This window comes from Vanacampus margaritifer, chromosome 3, assembly GCF_051991255.1.
Source record: "Vanacampus margaritifer isolate UIUO_Vmar chromosome 3, RoL_Vmar_1.0, whole genome shotgun sequence".
NCBI classification, from domain to species: domain Eukaryota; kingdom Metazoa; phylum Chordata; class Actinopteri; order Syngnathiformes; family Syngnathidae; genus Vanacampus; species Vanacampus margaritifer.
The window spans coordinates 12,059,149-12,075,392 of NC_135434.1; the positions used below are offsets into that span (position 1 = coordinate 12,059,149).

General features: G+C 41.4%; 1 protein-coding gene across 5 annotated transcripts in view; it reads right to left on the minus strand.

The window, feature by feature from the left end:
- Positions 1–16,244, minus strand: part of aopep (aminopeptidase O (putative)) — a 75,776-nt gene that overhangs the window by 42,805 nt on the left and 16,727 nt on the right. For all 5 annotated transcript variants that reach the window (XR_013293352.1, XM_077560421.1, XM_077560420.1 and 2 more), the window contains 2 exons: positions 7,632–7,845; positions 5,956–6,062 (listed from right to left, as the gene is read on the minus strand). Coding sequence is in view for 4 of the 5 variants with exons in the window: in XM_077560421.1 (XP_077416547.1) it covers positions 5,956–6,062; positions 7,632–7,845 (321 nt within the window). In the remaining variant the exon portion in view is untranslated. The remainder of the gene's footprint in view (positions 1–5,955; positions 6,063–7,631; positions 7,846–16,244) is intronic.

The window sequence follows — 16,244 nt, forward strand, 5'->3', positions numbered from 1 at the left end:
ATGTTTAGCGGAAGGTCATTTAAAAGAGACAGACCAGAAACAGCACAGAAGTTGGTATGTCTTTTTGGCTTCAAGACATAGTGACTAAAAACAACATAACTCTAATGATAGGATTGTTCAAATTTCACATAATTGACAAAATTTGGAACCAACAAAAGTTGACAAACAGATGTTATTCTCTTGACTTTGAAATAAGAGTTGGCCTGCAGCCAATACAAGAAGTTAACTGGTTGGGCTTGGGGCTTCTACTGGTTGTGTGCCAAGGTGTAAAAGATAATTTGATATACACATCAAGACAGCATTTAAATTTCGCATGCTCAACACAATTTACAATTCCGCTAAGTCCTCCGGCCGCTTTAACCTTTGATTGCTTCACTTTTTATCCAATCGTCAGCCATGCACCTCGAAAAGAAAGGTTAAGTCACATGAAGTCAATTAAGTCTGAGGGTGAGTGGAGGAGGATGTGGGAGAAATGAAGAATGGGAGATGGATAGGAATGTTTGGTTTGCTCGGTGGACTGAGAGAGGAAGTCATCAGCTTTCTGGAATTTCTAAATTTAACCGGACAACTCTTGCGAGGGACTTTCATCATGCATCTGAGGGCGTTTGACTCCATGTATGCATTTGCGTCTGTCATATAAATGACACCGAGTGACCTGATTTGGGTTAAAAAAAAATCCCAGTAATGTTGAAGCAGTGAATGTATGCGCTGAAATGGAAAATGGTGTGGAAAGAATTAGCATGCTATTTGAAACATTTATCATAGGTTTGACTTGCTGTCTGTCCACTCTCATACCCGTCGTGTCAACATGTGTCTGCTACTGCTGATAAGATGAAACAGGCCTTTTTTTTTTTTGCAGGCAGCAGGTTATGCACTATCCCTGAGAAATCATACAGCAAGTGTGAGTGGAATTTATGTGGGAAATGAGTGTCAAGCAGGGGATTACAGAGCCAAAGAGCAACTGAGGAATGGGACAAATACAATGACAGAAGCTGTATTCCTACAAGATATGCACGGCAAACACACCGGTGGCGTAGCGTTGCGAGGGAAAAAACATTTATCCATCACTGGCGTCTTACACAAAGGATCTCCACCCTTGCCACTGTCCAGACCTGGCATGTACGGACGTGTAAATCCCTGTCTCTCTTTGTCGGAGATGATTTACTGCAGCTTTAAGAGGAATCACTGCTCGCTGCCTTGGAGAATCGCACAATAGGGCCGTGTATTTCCGAATAAATGATTCTCTTATCTGCTTCGTAGGCCATATGTGCGAGAGGGCGGGCGTGTGTCGATTTTTGTGTGTGTGTAGCCACACATACACCTACCTGGGTGTGTCTGAGATTGAGCGACTGAGGGAAAGCGCAGGAGGAAATCAGGAGCTATTACTGACAGAATTTAATGTCAAAGGGACACACGCAGAAGCACACACACACACACACACACAGGAGAGGTTTATAGCACCGCAAGCCATATCCTAACAAATTACACTGGGTTGACTGTGGAAACCGGATAAGGTAGAGCAGTGCTCCCAGCGGCCCAGTAAATCAGCAGGGAGAATGGTGTCTGGCCTGGGCCACCCTAAATATAACTCATCTGAAAGGCACTGATAAACACTGGCCACCGGCCGCCCGCTGCTGGACGAGCGGCTGTCGATTGTGACCCACTGAACTTGGACAGCGCAACCTGACATTTAGCCTTTGTGAGCGTGGAACTGCTCGTGGATCTCGCCGCGCTTCCCATTCTTTGCCCCTCGCGGCATTCTGTTCAACCTTTCCTGTGCGCATTGTGATAGCCGCTGTGTGTTTTTGTGTCCTGTTGCCACGCAGTTGCGATGTGGACACAGTGAATGGGAAGACGGTACTCGAGGCAAAATCAATGGGTGACATGTTGTCTCTCTCCAACCTTCTTGTGACCCTTGTGTTCCATTCATGCCTAAGGCTGGGAGATGTAGGTGAACCTTTAGTCAGAAAATCAACCGTGACGTATACAAGATAAAGGATGAGTATGCATGAGTGAACTCCTGATGGTGTTTTCTTGGTGTTGTTTATTCAAGCCTGTCAGCTGCAGAGAAACCTAATCCGGATCCTGCTAATCGCCCGTGTGTCTGTGTAGCTCATAGAGGAGCACCGTGATGAAGACTGCCGGATAGACACAGTTTAACCCTTCGTTCATTCAGTCGCACAGCAAAGCTCCTCAACTCACAAAACACGCCCATTCATCCATTCTCTATGGTGTTTGTCTTCATTAGGGTGGCAGGTTGAGCTGGAGCCGATCCCAGCAGTGGACGCAGGGTATACTGTATACCCTGGACTGGTTGTCAGTCAAATGCAGGGCATACATACAAACAACCATTCGCACCTATGGACAATTTAGAGTCTTTAATGTACCGAATATGCATGTTTCTGGAATGTAAGAAGAAGCCGGAGTACTCAGAGAAAACACATTCAAGCACAAGGACTTACAGATTTGAAGCTAACTACTGGTCCACATAACACACACTTAAGCGCACGACAATGGGTTTTCAGTTTATGATGCAGTGTTCCTACAGTGGCAATGTAACCCAAATTTGTACGAAACTGAATTTGGGTCCATTGAGGTCCCACTGAGGAACGGCATTTTCATTTTAAGTCTAGCGCTTGAAATGTTTTGGGATTTGTGGCAGAAAAAAAATACTAAATTACCAATAAATCGGCTGATTAATCGAAAAAAATACATATAATGCACAAAATAATATTGCCCTTTGTCTGAAAGGCCATAATCAGCAGGATGATGAATCAATCAGGTCGTGTTGCTTAGCTACATTAACACATCAGTACAGACGCTCCCCTACTTACGAACATTCGAGTTACGAACAACGGTACATACGAACATTTCTGCGCGTACAGTATGTCGAAAAATGTTCGGAAAGAAATGCTGTAAGTTAGATCTTGTATTGCGCGTAGTGCTTCTTTCCGCCGCTAATACCGACGATTGGCGCTGTGAGAGCTCATTGGAGGCTGAGCAACGTAGCGAGGAGGAGGAGGAAGAAACGGCGGTCCCCATGAAGCAGGAAATAACTTTTGAAGCCGATTCCAGCGACGACGAAGAATCTCTCATGATATAAAATCCTACTCTTCCTCCTCCTCCATCATCTCCTTAAGCATCGAGTACATCTTCCAAAAGTAAGTTAAACTTCATTTTATTTATCTTATTACGTACATGTACATACTGTGTGTGTGTCTTTCGCTCTCTCTCTCTAACATACGTAGTACAGTACAGTACTGTACGTATTCTCTCCATTATATTAAAAGTTTTTTTCAGTACAAACCAATGCAGGTTACTTGTACAAGCCTTAAACATACTTATATAAACCTTCAATATACTTATATAGGCTTTAAACATAAATTATAATACAAAATATAGCACTGAAGCAACTTACGAACAAATTCACCTTACGAACGATCGTCCGGAACGTAACTCGTTCGTAAGGTGGGGAGCGTCTGTAATGTCATAATTACAGTAAAGTATAAAAACACTTCCATGTCATAAATATAAAACAAATGAAAACCAGTAACTACTGTGGCATGGTAACTGACTATGTCTTTTTGTTTGTATTCTTATGTCACTGTGAAATCCTGCCCACCGCCTAGAATCTCAATACATTGTATGTCGGGACTTTCATACAGTACAGGCCAAAAGTTTGGACACACCTTCTCATTCAATACATGCTTTATTTTCATGACTAGTATGTACATTCGATTCTTACTGAAGGCATCAAAACTATGACAACAACTATGACAACTAATGAACACATTTGGAGTTATGTGCTTAAAAAACAAAACAAAAAACAAACAAATAGCCACTCTTTTCGCTGATTACTTTTTTGCACATTCTTGGCATTCTCTCGATGAGTTTCAAAAGGTAGTCACCTGAAAGGGTTTTTCAACACTCTTTAAGGAGCCCCCAGAGGTAAGAATGTCAAGAGTATGCCAAAAAGTAACCAGAGCAAAGGATGGCTATTTTGAAGAATCTATAGTTATTTCACCTTTTTTTTTTGTTAAATACATAACCCGACATCAGTTCATACATAGTTTTGGTGCCTTCAGTGAGAATCTCTAAAGTAACCAGTCATGAGAATAAAGTAAATGCATTGAATAAGAAAGCGTGTCCAAACTTTTGGCCTGTACTGTATAACAAGAACTGACCTATAATTCCCTCACAATTGCTGCACAATTGTGTTGAATTTATAGCTTATTTGACAGAGAAACCCAGCATTTATCCATCCGCCTTTGCCTTTCACACAGATCCCAGTAAAGGTGTGCTATTTCACACAGCAACACATCATCCCACAATCACATGATGTCAACACCATAAAAGGCAAGGCAAGGTATGGCAGTTTTGTTTCTATAGCACAGGGGTGGCCAAGTTCGGTCCTCGAGAGCCACTATCCAGCCTGTTTTCCATGTTTCTCTCCACTAACACACCTGATTCATGATCAGGATCGTTGTCAGGCTTCTGCAAAGCTTGCTGATGAGCTGATCATTAGAATCAGCTGCGCTGAAGGAGGAAGACATGGAAAACAGGCTGAATAGTGGCTCTCGAGGACCGAACTTGGCCACCCCTGCTATAGCACATTTCATACACAAGGCAACTCAATGTGCTTTACACAAGCAACGACAACACTCATAAGCCTCGACAAACAACGGTTAACGTCATTTGGAAGCAAAACCGAGAAAACAAAAGTAAAATTACTAAAATTACGTCCATTGACAACGTTAAAAAAACCTTAGCAGAAAAATAAAATACCTGTTGGATAGCGGTAAGGCTTTCAATACGAAGATGGAAAAGTGAGTGTGTGATGTAGAACTTCACACCTGTGTCACACCATTCCCACTAACCTATGTTTATATGTCTGACACTACCTCCAAAAGTAGAACACTTTGTCCCTCCATTCATTCACACATAAAAAAAGCCGTGCAAATCCAAGCTTTCACAAGCAGGGGCTGATACCACTCTGTCTTTCAATGAAACACTGCTCAACGGAGGGTAAAATGGACTACTTAAGTGTTTTCATTATGTTGTGACAGCCCATTATTTGAAAAGTGACAAATTTGAAGTTAATGCCAAGCAGAAGTACAATCAAATCAATAAGAGGCTGACATGTTACTGCACACTGTATTGCTTATTGTAATTGTAAATGTCAAAAACATAATATGCTGCAAGAGTTGGTTAATCAAAGTTGCAGGGTACAATAGTCCCGCCCTGAAACGGTTAACCATACAACCCACTGATGGCATTGTGATTTCCGATGATTCCACCCTGGCTAAAACAAACAGGGTGTGGGCCATGATGTCACACAAACAAATTATGTGTGTGTGTGTGTGCGTACGTGCATGCTTGCCCACACTAAGCATTTCTAAAGAACATGACAGTACACTTCACCTGGATAACGTACTTTACTCTGCAGCCACACCTGCCACACCTGCAGTTGTGGAATGCTTTTAGTGCACTCGCATACTGGTCTGTCTGTACACAAAGGCTGAGCTCAATAATGAGGAGCACAAGAATGTGTCGTGGCTGTGTAGCTTCTCACGTCTTATTTCAAATGCAAACTAGGCTATTTGCAAGTAATGAAGCAACTCAAAGCTGAAATACTGTGCATACTAGCAAAGGGCATCGATTGAGAATTTGGTCGAGTGAAAATGGAGTGCACTACTTGACAACCAACAGATGCTGTTGATTCAGTTGGGCTAAGTCCAGGCTACGGTACAACTCTTCGGGGCATCTTTATTCTGCTTAGTATGACATTGGCATATTCGCAAAGCAAGATATTCCATTGCGTTCATCTAATCTTATGGAAAAACACTAAACAAGGATATACTGTACATCATCACAATATAAAATAACCAAGTGATATGAGATGTTGTCAGTATTGCACAGCACTAGTATTGAGCACTTAATCCATGAGAGACACACCTGAGGATTTGAAGCTCCTCTCCTGAGTTCTGCAACTCATCAGACAGTCTTCTCCACCTCAGCAGCGCCTTCAACTTGGACTGTTCTGCCGCGTCCGGCACAGAGAGCTGCATGGAGAAATACAGTGTGTGAATGGCATGCAATATGCAGATGTAAATGTAAATGCAAATGAAGGACTAAACAATAGGCAGCCAAATGAGATTCAGTTGCATTGTCACGATACAGTTTGACGCTCGAAAGTCCGATGACGCTGAAGTTATTATACACAATTTGGAATTTCAACTAAATTTAAAGACATCATGAATTTTTCTGAATTTTTGGGGGGAGTTTTGCAGTAATGATTCAAAATAATGAATCACCCTCATGGTTGGAGTTATGTTAAGACATTTCATCTTAGCTCCCAAAGACTTCTGGTTATAAAAATCTAGTTTTTTTCCCCTGCTTTTTCTTTGGATTTTGCAACAACTTTATGGGTGTTGTCGCACGGGACGTCGGCGTTTTATCCTCAGCTTTCCTGACGAGCAGTAATCTTTTTCTCATTGACTTTTGTAATGACATTTATTCAAAACGAAAGCGCATCCTCAGCAAGGAGTGTTTAGAGAAGAACATGTCAAAAGAAGATTCCAAGATCAAACATTGAGGTAAAATTGGTTTTACAATGGCAACATTTTGGACCCTACAATTCCAGCATGAACACAATCATAAACCCATGTTACATAACTAACTGTACAGCATGAGTAGTTATTGGCTGATATTTCACCTTCACATGAGGCCTATCAACAATAGCATACTAGTCTGAATAACACGATAGTAAACATGCACACTACCACTTAAAGTCATGAAACTCACCTTCTGGAATCTAGAAATACTGTATTTTCACAATGTAGGAATTATTAAACAACAAAACAAAACATCAATGTTCCACCAGGTGGCGCTAAAGCAATTTCTTTAATTGCTTTGGCCTAAGATTTTAAGTCAATGAAAGAGGAGGGATTGCATTAAAAAAAATAAAAAAATAAAAATAATTCAACAAACACATTTGCAAATGTCGAACCGCAAAAACAGCTAGCCAGTGTCTCAAAAGGGATTGTGCGCAACCTTTCACTATATTTTACTCTAACAAGCATGTTAATTTTAAGACGGGACCAAGCCCACGTCTCTGGTACTTTATTAACTTGTGACCGTTTGTTGTTTTTGGCAAGCTAAAAAAAAAAAAAGCTAGCTCGACGTTACTCAGAGCAGCTGTAAATAAGATGGCAAATGCCTGGATCCAGTTGGACCACACATATGCAGACTTTACCCCGCCTTGACCCCAGTTGAATCCATGTGGGAATACACTGAGTATATTGTCTTCAGCTGCTGATGTTTTGATCATGTGACCGCAAGGCTTTTTGAACGTAGAGCAAGGGTTGTTTACACGAGAACATAGACGATAATGGGAACCTTCTGTTCGTAATTTTACCACCTGTCTTTGTATAGCCAAGCATCCTCCCGGAGAAAATCCATGGCAGTAACTATGGCGCTACATGGACAAATATGATGTTATTTCTCATTCTACTCAAGACAGCACACCAATATCACAATTTAACTCTGCTATCATGTGGTCTTTTTGAAAAGCTGTGACAATTAAGTTACATGAAATAGCTGCAGTAAACTACAATAAGAGAATGCCGTACTTGCTGTGCTCGGGCCCAGATAATGTCCTCTAGGTAGGTGGCGAAACCTTCGCTGATCCATTCCTCTGTCCAATCTCTGGCACCGATGACCAGGCCGAACCAGGAGTGGGCAATTTCGTGGCACAGCCTGGACCCACACAAGGACAAGCTGTTTTCTCTCGAAAGTGAGCTGCCAACATGCAGCACGCTCTGAGACAGGAAAATGATGTGGGGGCTGGAGGAAACAAAGAAAGGACAGACGGAAAGTAGTTAGGGAAAGCAAGTCAAGATTGGACATGAAACCAACCTAATTGTTAGTGACTCCGCCATCACCAGAATTTAGTAGCATCAGTACAGCGCTAGTTTATATTTGGAAAGAACCATTGACTTCAATCACATTTCTTGTCAATCTGCAAATTCTAGTCAACCGCAAAATTGTATTTTGCTAGGCAAACATGAATATAACAAATAATGTTGTGGATATGGCTGACCACAATAATATTAAAAGCAATCATTTCAACACGATTGAACCCCAGGGGTTCGGTGAGTTAGTATCAGGGGTTTGGCGCAGGTCAAGACCCACACACTGCAGGGATTTTGGTGCACTTAGTAGTCAACTTTTGACTGTTGTGATGATCTTTATTTGTGCAATCCCTTCATACCAACTATATCGAGCAAAAACAGAAAGTGGTCAGACAAATATGTGCAATATGAATTCACATGTATAGTGGAACGTATGGTGTTCCACAGGGTTCAATTCTGAAGCCTTTGCTGTTTTCATTGTATCTGCTGCCCTTGGGTTCCAACAGCGGCGATTGCTTTAAAGTGCTCTACAAGTGATGGGAGTCAGCATCCGAACTGCATGACTTGCAATGCAGAGTTGAGCAATTCTAGTATAGCACGTCTAGTTATCTGGCAAAACGAAAGGAACATTTCCTTAAGCTGCATGAGTAGGGACAATACAATTCACGGTGAGGAGAGTCAGACTCGATGAAAAGGCTACTCTCCCTGTTTATTTTGTTCACCAGTAAACTCTCGACCTATGTCTTGAATATGAAAAAAAAAATCATATATTGTTTAAATGCGCATAGGAAACTGGCAGAGTCCAGTGCTTCCAACAAGGTTAAGAACCACTGAGATGGGACGGACATGTTTCTGACTAAAATCCCTCCAATTTCTGACATTTCTTACTTATTACATTGCTTTTTGCACAAAAATTAACTTAATTCCTGTGAGAACAAGCTCAAGAAGAAGCAAGCATACATGTAAAAAGAAGACACAAAATTCCAGACATTATGGATTGGTTTTCCACACTTATTGTTAAAGAAAGTTTAGACAACATCAGGGTCAACAAAACAATTTTGTCTTAAGTGTTCCTGCCAAAAGAATGAGTAGAATCCTTTAAAATCTCCCCAGGAGCACAATCGCCAACCACTAGCGGGTAAAATCTATTAAATTAAATTAGCAGTTTTAAGAGGATTTTATTTGACACATGCTTTCAAGGCAATGCTGTAAATTATGCCCTGACTCTTTTAAGCTTTTTCAGACCCAAAGGAAAATACTCTACTGGTAAGCTTATATTTAGAAAATGATCTGTAATTACTGCACATCCGCATCTGATTTAGTGGTTCGCAGAGATTATCACGATTTCATCTGACGACAGGCGGCTATCGAACATGTGGTTTCACTTATGGTACGAGATGATGTACTTCAGAAGTTCAAGTATAGAAATAGATATGCGCTGGCTCTACTTACACTTATGATAAGATTTTGGATGTGTTGCAATGGAATACACTAGCTGTGTATTTGTTAATATGGATCTTTTCTTTCGAAACAAAATTGATTCTAAACATTCCAATGCCTCATTAACCACTAACAACAATTGATGATTTTGATTGCTCAACAAAAAACGGAACATTTGAATTCCCACATTTCACCAGATCTCCAATTTTGATGGATTTTTGTTAAACGATTTAACCAACAAGTTATGCAAATAAATTTGAGCTTTGTCACGATATTTTACTGAAAATGAACTGGTGATTGGTGTGTTTTGTGGACTTGGAAAAGACTTTCGAATGTGTCCCTCAGAGAGTTCCGTGTGAGTGCTTTGGGAGTACGGGGTAACAAACCCCTTAATACATACTTTTGGTCCCAGTACAACCGGCCCCAACGTTTGGTCTACATTGCTGGTAGAAAGTCAGAGAGGGTTTGACTCCACCAAGGGCTTCCCTTTGTCACAGATTTTAATCCTAAGAATTTTTAGGTGGAGCCAAAAGTCATTGAGTTGGTCCGTTTTGGTAGCCTTAGTATGGTGTCTCGACGTTTTTCCAAATACTGTGGTTCGTAGTGTGAAGCAGTTGGGATGAAAATCAGCACCCCTCTTAAAAAAAATAAAAATCAATTTAAAAAAAAGAAAGAAAAAGAAGAAAATCAGCACCCCTAAATATTCGGGTAAAAGATCCTGCCCCAAGTGGAGGAGTTCAGGTATGTTGGGGTCCTGCTCACAAGTGAGAAAGAATGGAGCAGGAGATCGACAGATGGGCAGCGTTTGCAGTGATGCGGACTCTATATTGGTCGAAGCGCCACAATTTTGGAAGTGATGTTTTAAAAATTTGATAATCATAAAACATTTATTATCAACCTAGTGAACCAGCAGAAAACCAATCACACTTCCAAAACATTCCAGTACAGGAACGCGAGACATGTGACTGTTAACCATGAGACCGCCTGACGGAACAACAGCGATAAAATGTCAAAGCCAAGGTCATGGCTAAAGACGTTTCCTGAACATTCTTTACTTTTGTCTTACGTAAGCGTCTCCGAGTGGCCTGGGGGCTGTGGAGGCAGTGGGTGTTTTTTTTTGGGCCCACTCTGCGTGAGAGGCCAATGCGAGAATGGAAGGGGGCTGGGGGCCAGAGGTGAAGATGAATGCACACTCTTTCTCTTGGTCTGTATAACAGCACTGGCTTGTTGAGGGGGGGTCTTTTCAAGATCACAAGATCTTGAGGAGTCCAACTGCTGTTGACCTGCCAAGGGGCGGGATAATTTGTAGAGCAGTGACAAATCTGTTGAGGATACTTCCACGTCATACAAAACGTTTTGCAATAGGCTAATAGCATTATTAAGCATGTTTATATACTACAATAAGCCTGGAAAAATTTGGGGTGGGGTGGATGTCTCATTTTCAAATTTAGCTTTGTATGAAATGAAATTTTAGCTCATATTCGTTGTAGCGTACGCTATTAAATTAGTAGCTGTCATCAAGACTATATTAGAAAGGTAATACAACTTGAGATGGAAAACTGATCATATTTTGTTTCCACCACAAAGTCATTTTGAAAGCACGGAAAGGAAAAACAGTAAGTAAAGGAAGACTAAATTGTATCTGCCTGACAATCAATTTAAGAGCGTAATAAGCTGATGTTTGAAAGACCTGTCTATCTGTTGTGTCTCTGAGGAGAGTTAATCAGATAGAAAGCAGCTTCTGTTGTTTAGCAACATGTCAACTTCATACAAAAAGGTCTTATGGGCATACATCTCAAATGTAATCCCACGTTTCTCTTGATTACTCTCTCGCCGGAGCAGCAGACGCTACTATTCGCCTTATGACTGTCTTTGTAGCCTAATCTTACTCCTCTCCAATTGGATAAGCATGCCTTTGTTGTCCGTTCCAGCAGCGCACATGTGCGTGAGTGAGCGTGAAAACACAAAGACAGCCTTTCAGCGATGAAGTTTGCACACGCTCCTCGGAGGGAGGCGGAATTCATCACCACGGTGACAAACGGTGTCATCCCACCACGGCCGGGGACACCAAACAACAGCATCTTTCACGTTCATTGATACAGTGACTGACAATAGTTGACATCGGGGACCCGTCAAAGCTACCCCGCATGGGTGGACTTTCATATGCAGCAGTGCATAGCTCATGTGCTTGTGCAACTTTCTTTCACAATAAAAGCGAATATTAAGTATGTGATCCCATTAGCCTTCAAATAGATATATAGATAGAATTTTTTTATAAATTGTTTAATGTATACTCTTCTCACGTTCTTCTTCTCATGAGACACCTGAAAAAGTGCAGAATAAACTAAGCTTCACTGTTTGAACGTATGAAAGAGGACTCCACATTTAAACACACTCTAGTTCTAGTCTTAATTGATCAAATCTGTAAACTTCGCTATTGATCTGATTGATTAATTAGGACATTACAGTCGATCCACACATTTTGAATAAAATGCTAAATCGTGGCCGATCTGATAAAGCCAATCAAGTCTGTGGAAAAGTCTACAAGCAAACTATCCTACAAATCCAAGTCCAAAAGGATCAAGTTGAAAGGTGGTCTAAAGACTGGATAACAAACCGAATAGCTCAAGTAGTAACCCAAATTGGTCTTAGGGTAGAACATGAAATAGTGATTAAATCCCACTTGTGGCTTTTCATGTGACAACGTCACGACTGCGACTCACCCTGGGTGAGACGGCCCTGAGCGTCAGGTGTGTGCCAGGGCAAGTCTTCCATTTAGTGGGACACAGATTGCAATAGCGTTACGTTCCTCCATCTCTCCATCCATTATTCATCCCTCCATCCATCATCCCTGGCTGTAGGCCATTTATTCCCCAGCGGGACACTGCCATGCATAATGCAAGAGGAGCCCTATCATAGTCCTGTAATTGACATCCTCAGCTCGACTCATAGCAGGGACACTACTAAAACAGCCCAGAGAGAGAGACAGAGAGAGAGAGACCGAGACAGACAGACAGAGAGAGAGAGAGAGAGTTGATGATGATGATGAGCCCCCCACTATGTATACCGTATGGGTAAACAAGTGGATGAGAAATGAAGTGAGGAAAAATATAACATACACAGAGATAGTTTGAAATATAGGAAGTGATTTAGAGAAGACAGCAGGAAAACAAAGAGATGCTCTAAGAGAACCATAAATATCTTTCAGAGATCTATGGAGAATGTCAGAATGATGGAAAAGAGGGCAGGAAAAGGGGAGGGCTAAAGAAGGAGAGCCTCAGTTGAATGGTTCCCGCTCTTTGTTTGTCTGAATGTGATTGGTTGTCTGCCTCGAGCTGCCCTATTGACTGGCAATCAACAAAAGTGTAGTCCAGTTTTAGCCCTAAAGTTAATTATTGAGATTGGAAATATGCAGCACAGTGGATGGAGGGGTTAGCATGTCTGCTGCACAGTTATATGAGGTCCGGGTTTTGAATTTCTAAGCAGTGTAAAACAAGGACAGATGGATTTGTGCATTTTTTGAAACCTTTTTGATTATTAAATGAAAAATGTATTGGTCCATATATGGCTTTCCCCTCGTAAACGCTTTACCCAATAGACGCATGGTAATCTCTGCAATAAGTATGCCCCAGGCCATTATACGAGGAAATACAGTAGAATCATAGAGAAACATGCAAAGATAAACCTTTCAGAGAAAGGGGAAGAAAGTACGGCAATGAACAAAAGCCACATGAAAGATGACATTCGCACAAAGTACGCTGTTGTCTATTCTTTCCTATCAACGAAAAGGTCGCCCGTTCCTAATGTCAGCTGACGGGAATAAGCTTTGTCTCCCTCTCCTTTTTTTACACAGTCAGCGAGCTATTTTAGACACTGGGGCCTGTTTGACCAAACTCCTTCCACCCTTCATCCTTTTTTAACAAGTCTGACTCCCAATGTCTGGAATTCCAGGCTGGCTGCAGATCAGCTCTGTGCTTCCCAGACAGGGGGCCCCCACAAGGCCAGGCCAAATGCCAGTCCATGTAGGGCCAGATCACATAAGCACGGGGGCCAGGCTGGGGCCCCCAGAGAGATGCCTGAATCACATAGATTGCATTGCATCAGAGTCTGGAAATAAATAGAAGATATCCCTGATCATGTGTAGCTAAGAGGATCTTCTACTACTTTATTTTCTGAGTAAAACAGAAAAAGGCTTCATGGTGAAATAACTTGTTAAAGTTGCACTGTAGTTTTTGGTTGCTGTCAAGTGCTTAACATCAAAAGCACAATCATGCATGGAGAAGGCGACTCTAAGTAGGTTAGCTTTGTATCACATGGATGGCATCCACATGGGTCATAAACTGATGAGGCCAAGCATGCTGCATGTGAGTTTTCCAAGGAAAAGAACAACAAGACCTGACATGCATAACCCCTCACACGCACATTCACACAATTGAGTAGAGCCACTTTTAATCCAAATCAGCTGCATAGTGATAGCGAAGCTGTCTTCTCTTAACAGTAAAACAATCCTGTGCCATTCATTCCTGGTGTACTCCAAAATTTGATGTCATGCCAGAAGAATGTCAGTGAGTTTTTGTGTGTGCGTATGTAAGTGTGTTGGCAGAGAGGTTACGGCATAGATTTAAACCATTACGAACACTCAGACTGGCGAGCTGACCGTCTGCTTTGATTCTGTCGCTTGCCGCCGTTTCTGCCGCCGAGTCACGTAGATGCTGCGACAGGACAACACATCTGTTAAACGACTGCCTGTCCTAAATGACTGCTTGTCACTCGCGGCACGCTCCATTATCAGAGGATATTTATGAGCCGGTGTGGGGGCCATACTTTTTGGTTTGTTCATGTCACTGATCTAAGCGAATTGGTTATGTGCTTTCATGCTCTTTTGCATAAAATCCATTTAATTGAAATGTATTTTCTAGTGAATAATTGAAATGTATTTTCTAGTGAACACATTTCTTAATGATATTGATGAGGAAGATATTGGCAATAAACGACGTCATACTCGTTTGGCAAGGGTTGTGTGGGTGATATGCGGGTTAGGCAAGAGATTAACCTATCTTTGAAAATGTTATTTGGAAATCTAAAGCATAGCAGGGACAGGTTTCTATGTCCTGGCTGATCAATAGAAATATGGCTAAAACGAAAGACATCAATAAATAATAATAATAATAATACAATAAGAAGAACGGAATGTGCACTGCAAAGCCAGCTGTGTTTACCCAAATATGAGGAAACCAGCCTCCCAGAAACACAGTTATCATCCATTTCGCACTTGGCTTGCCACTGCATCAGTCAGTATTACCCCACCAATGCACTTTGACATTATCGAAATACAACAATTGGTGAGGTATACACATCAGTGCCTGCCCAAACAACACCAAAAAAAAAAAATCACATTGAAATAATAAGCCGTGCTGTAAATCTCAACTACAGCAAAAGCACTATTTCAAGTATTCCATATACAGCCATTTTGGAATCCACTTGGTTGTCGTGTCAGTGTGTAGGTCGACAATACAAAGACACGTTAGGACAAAAAAACACGGCAGCAAAAGTCATCCAGACTATAGGTCACACTACATGACATAGGGGCGAAACTTGTATGTCACAATTTGGTAACAAACATTCCGTTTTTTGGTCTCCTGAAAAGTGTCGATTTTGGAGGGACAAGGATTATGCTGTACATTAGTGAATGCTGCCTGCTAGGCATATACCCACAATACTTTATGTTTCAACATATTATGGTAGCCAGAATAACACAAAATACACAACACATGGGAATTTAAATAACATCGCATAACACCGTAAATTGTGGCATCCAGCAACAATGCATTTTCACGATAGCTAGCTAGCTAACTGCACACTAGTAGACATGCGCCTAGTCTTACTACCTAACTCACTATTTATATAACCGTTGATGTGAATGAAAGTGACTCATGCCGGGTATTGAAGTGTGTCATTAGGAAAACTGAAATGGTGAAAAACAGTTTGTTGCTACAGTATATCTCCACAATTCAGTGCCACATATCTCTGTCTTTCAACATGACTTTATTTATTTTTAGACATGTACTATGTATTAGCATTTAGACAACAAATCTCTGCATTCTTTTATAGGGTCTTTAAAATATTGACTGTTCCACCATTTGCTATTGGAAAAAAAAAATCATGCCAAAATTCTCACAAATCCAAAGTCAACAACCACCAATCTGTGAGAGATGAAACACTTGTACTAAATGTACCATGTCATGTAATGCATGTGTAGCACATGGTTCAGGAGGTCAAGTTTGAGTTCAATATGTACTCGTCAGTCAGTGATGAGAACATCACGCAGTCTTGCCTACCTGTACCCATTTGCATGCAAAACCCATTAGTCATCGCACAGCATTAAGGATCCCCCCTCAGTTGGCTTCCACCGATGCCACAGCGAAAAGGTTGAGGTGGAAAAAACATATTCCTGATGGTAGGTGATAAACGGAATGTTGTTCCTTTGTTATGCAACGTCAGGGAACAAGGCTGTGAGGTGCTAGACTGTGAAAGTGTGCTGCATCATCTCATGAGAATATAGTAGGAAATCCTAAAAAAAAATGTTAGCTGTTATATATTGAGCTCATAACTGCACATTAGAAGAGCAATATGGTACTGCCGCACCCACAAAAAGCATACAACATTCTTAAACGTCATATCAGCAGTGTATCTTGCCATGGAAACGAAAGCGGGATAGACATAATTTTCCTCAGACAGCGAAATGTACAGAATGCAAGATTTGCAGCAAGCCAAGGCCTTGGTGCGCAGGTCTTTCCCTGAGGCTGCGAGCAACGCGAGGTAAGAGGAAAATATTACAGCTGGACATAGCTTTTCACAGCACTTTGTTTCACAGAGGTCCCACGCCCATTA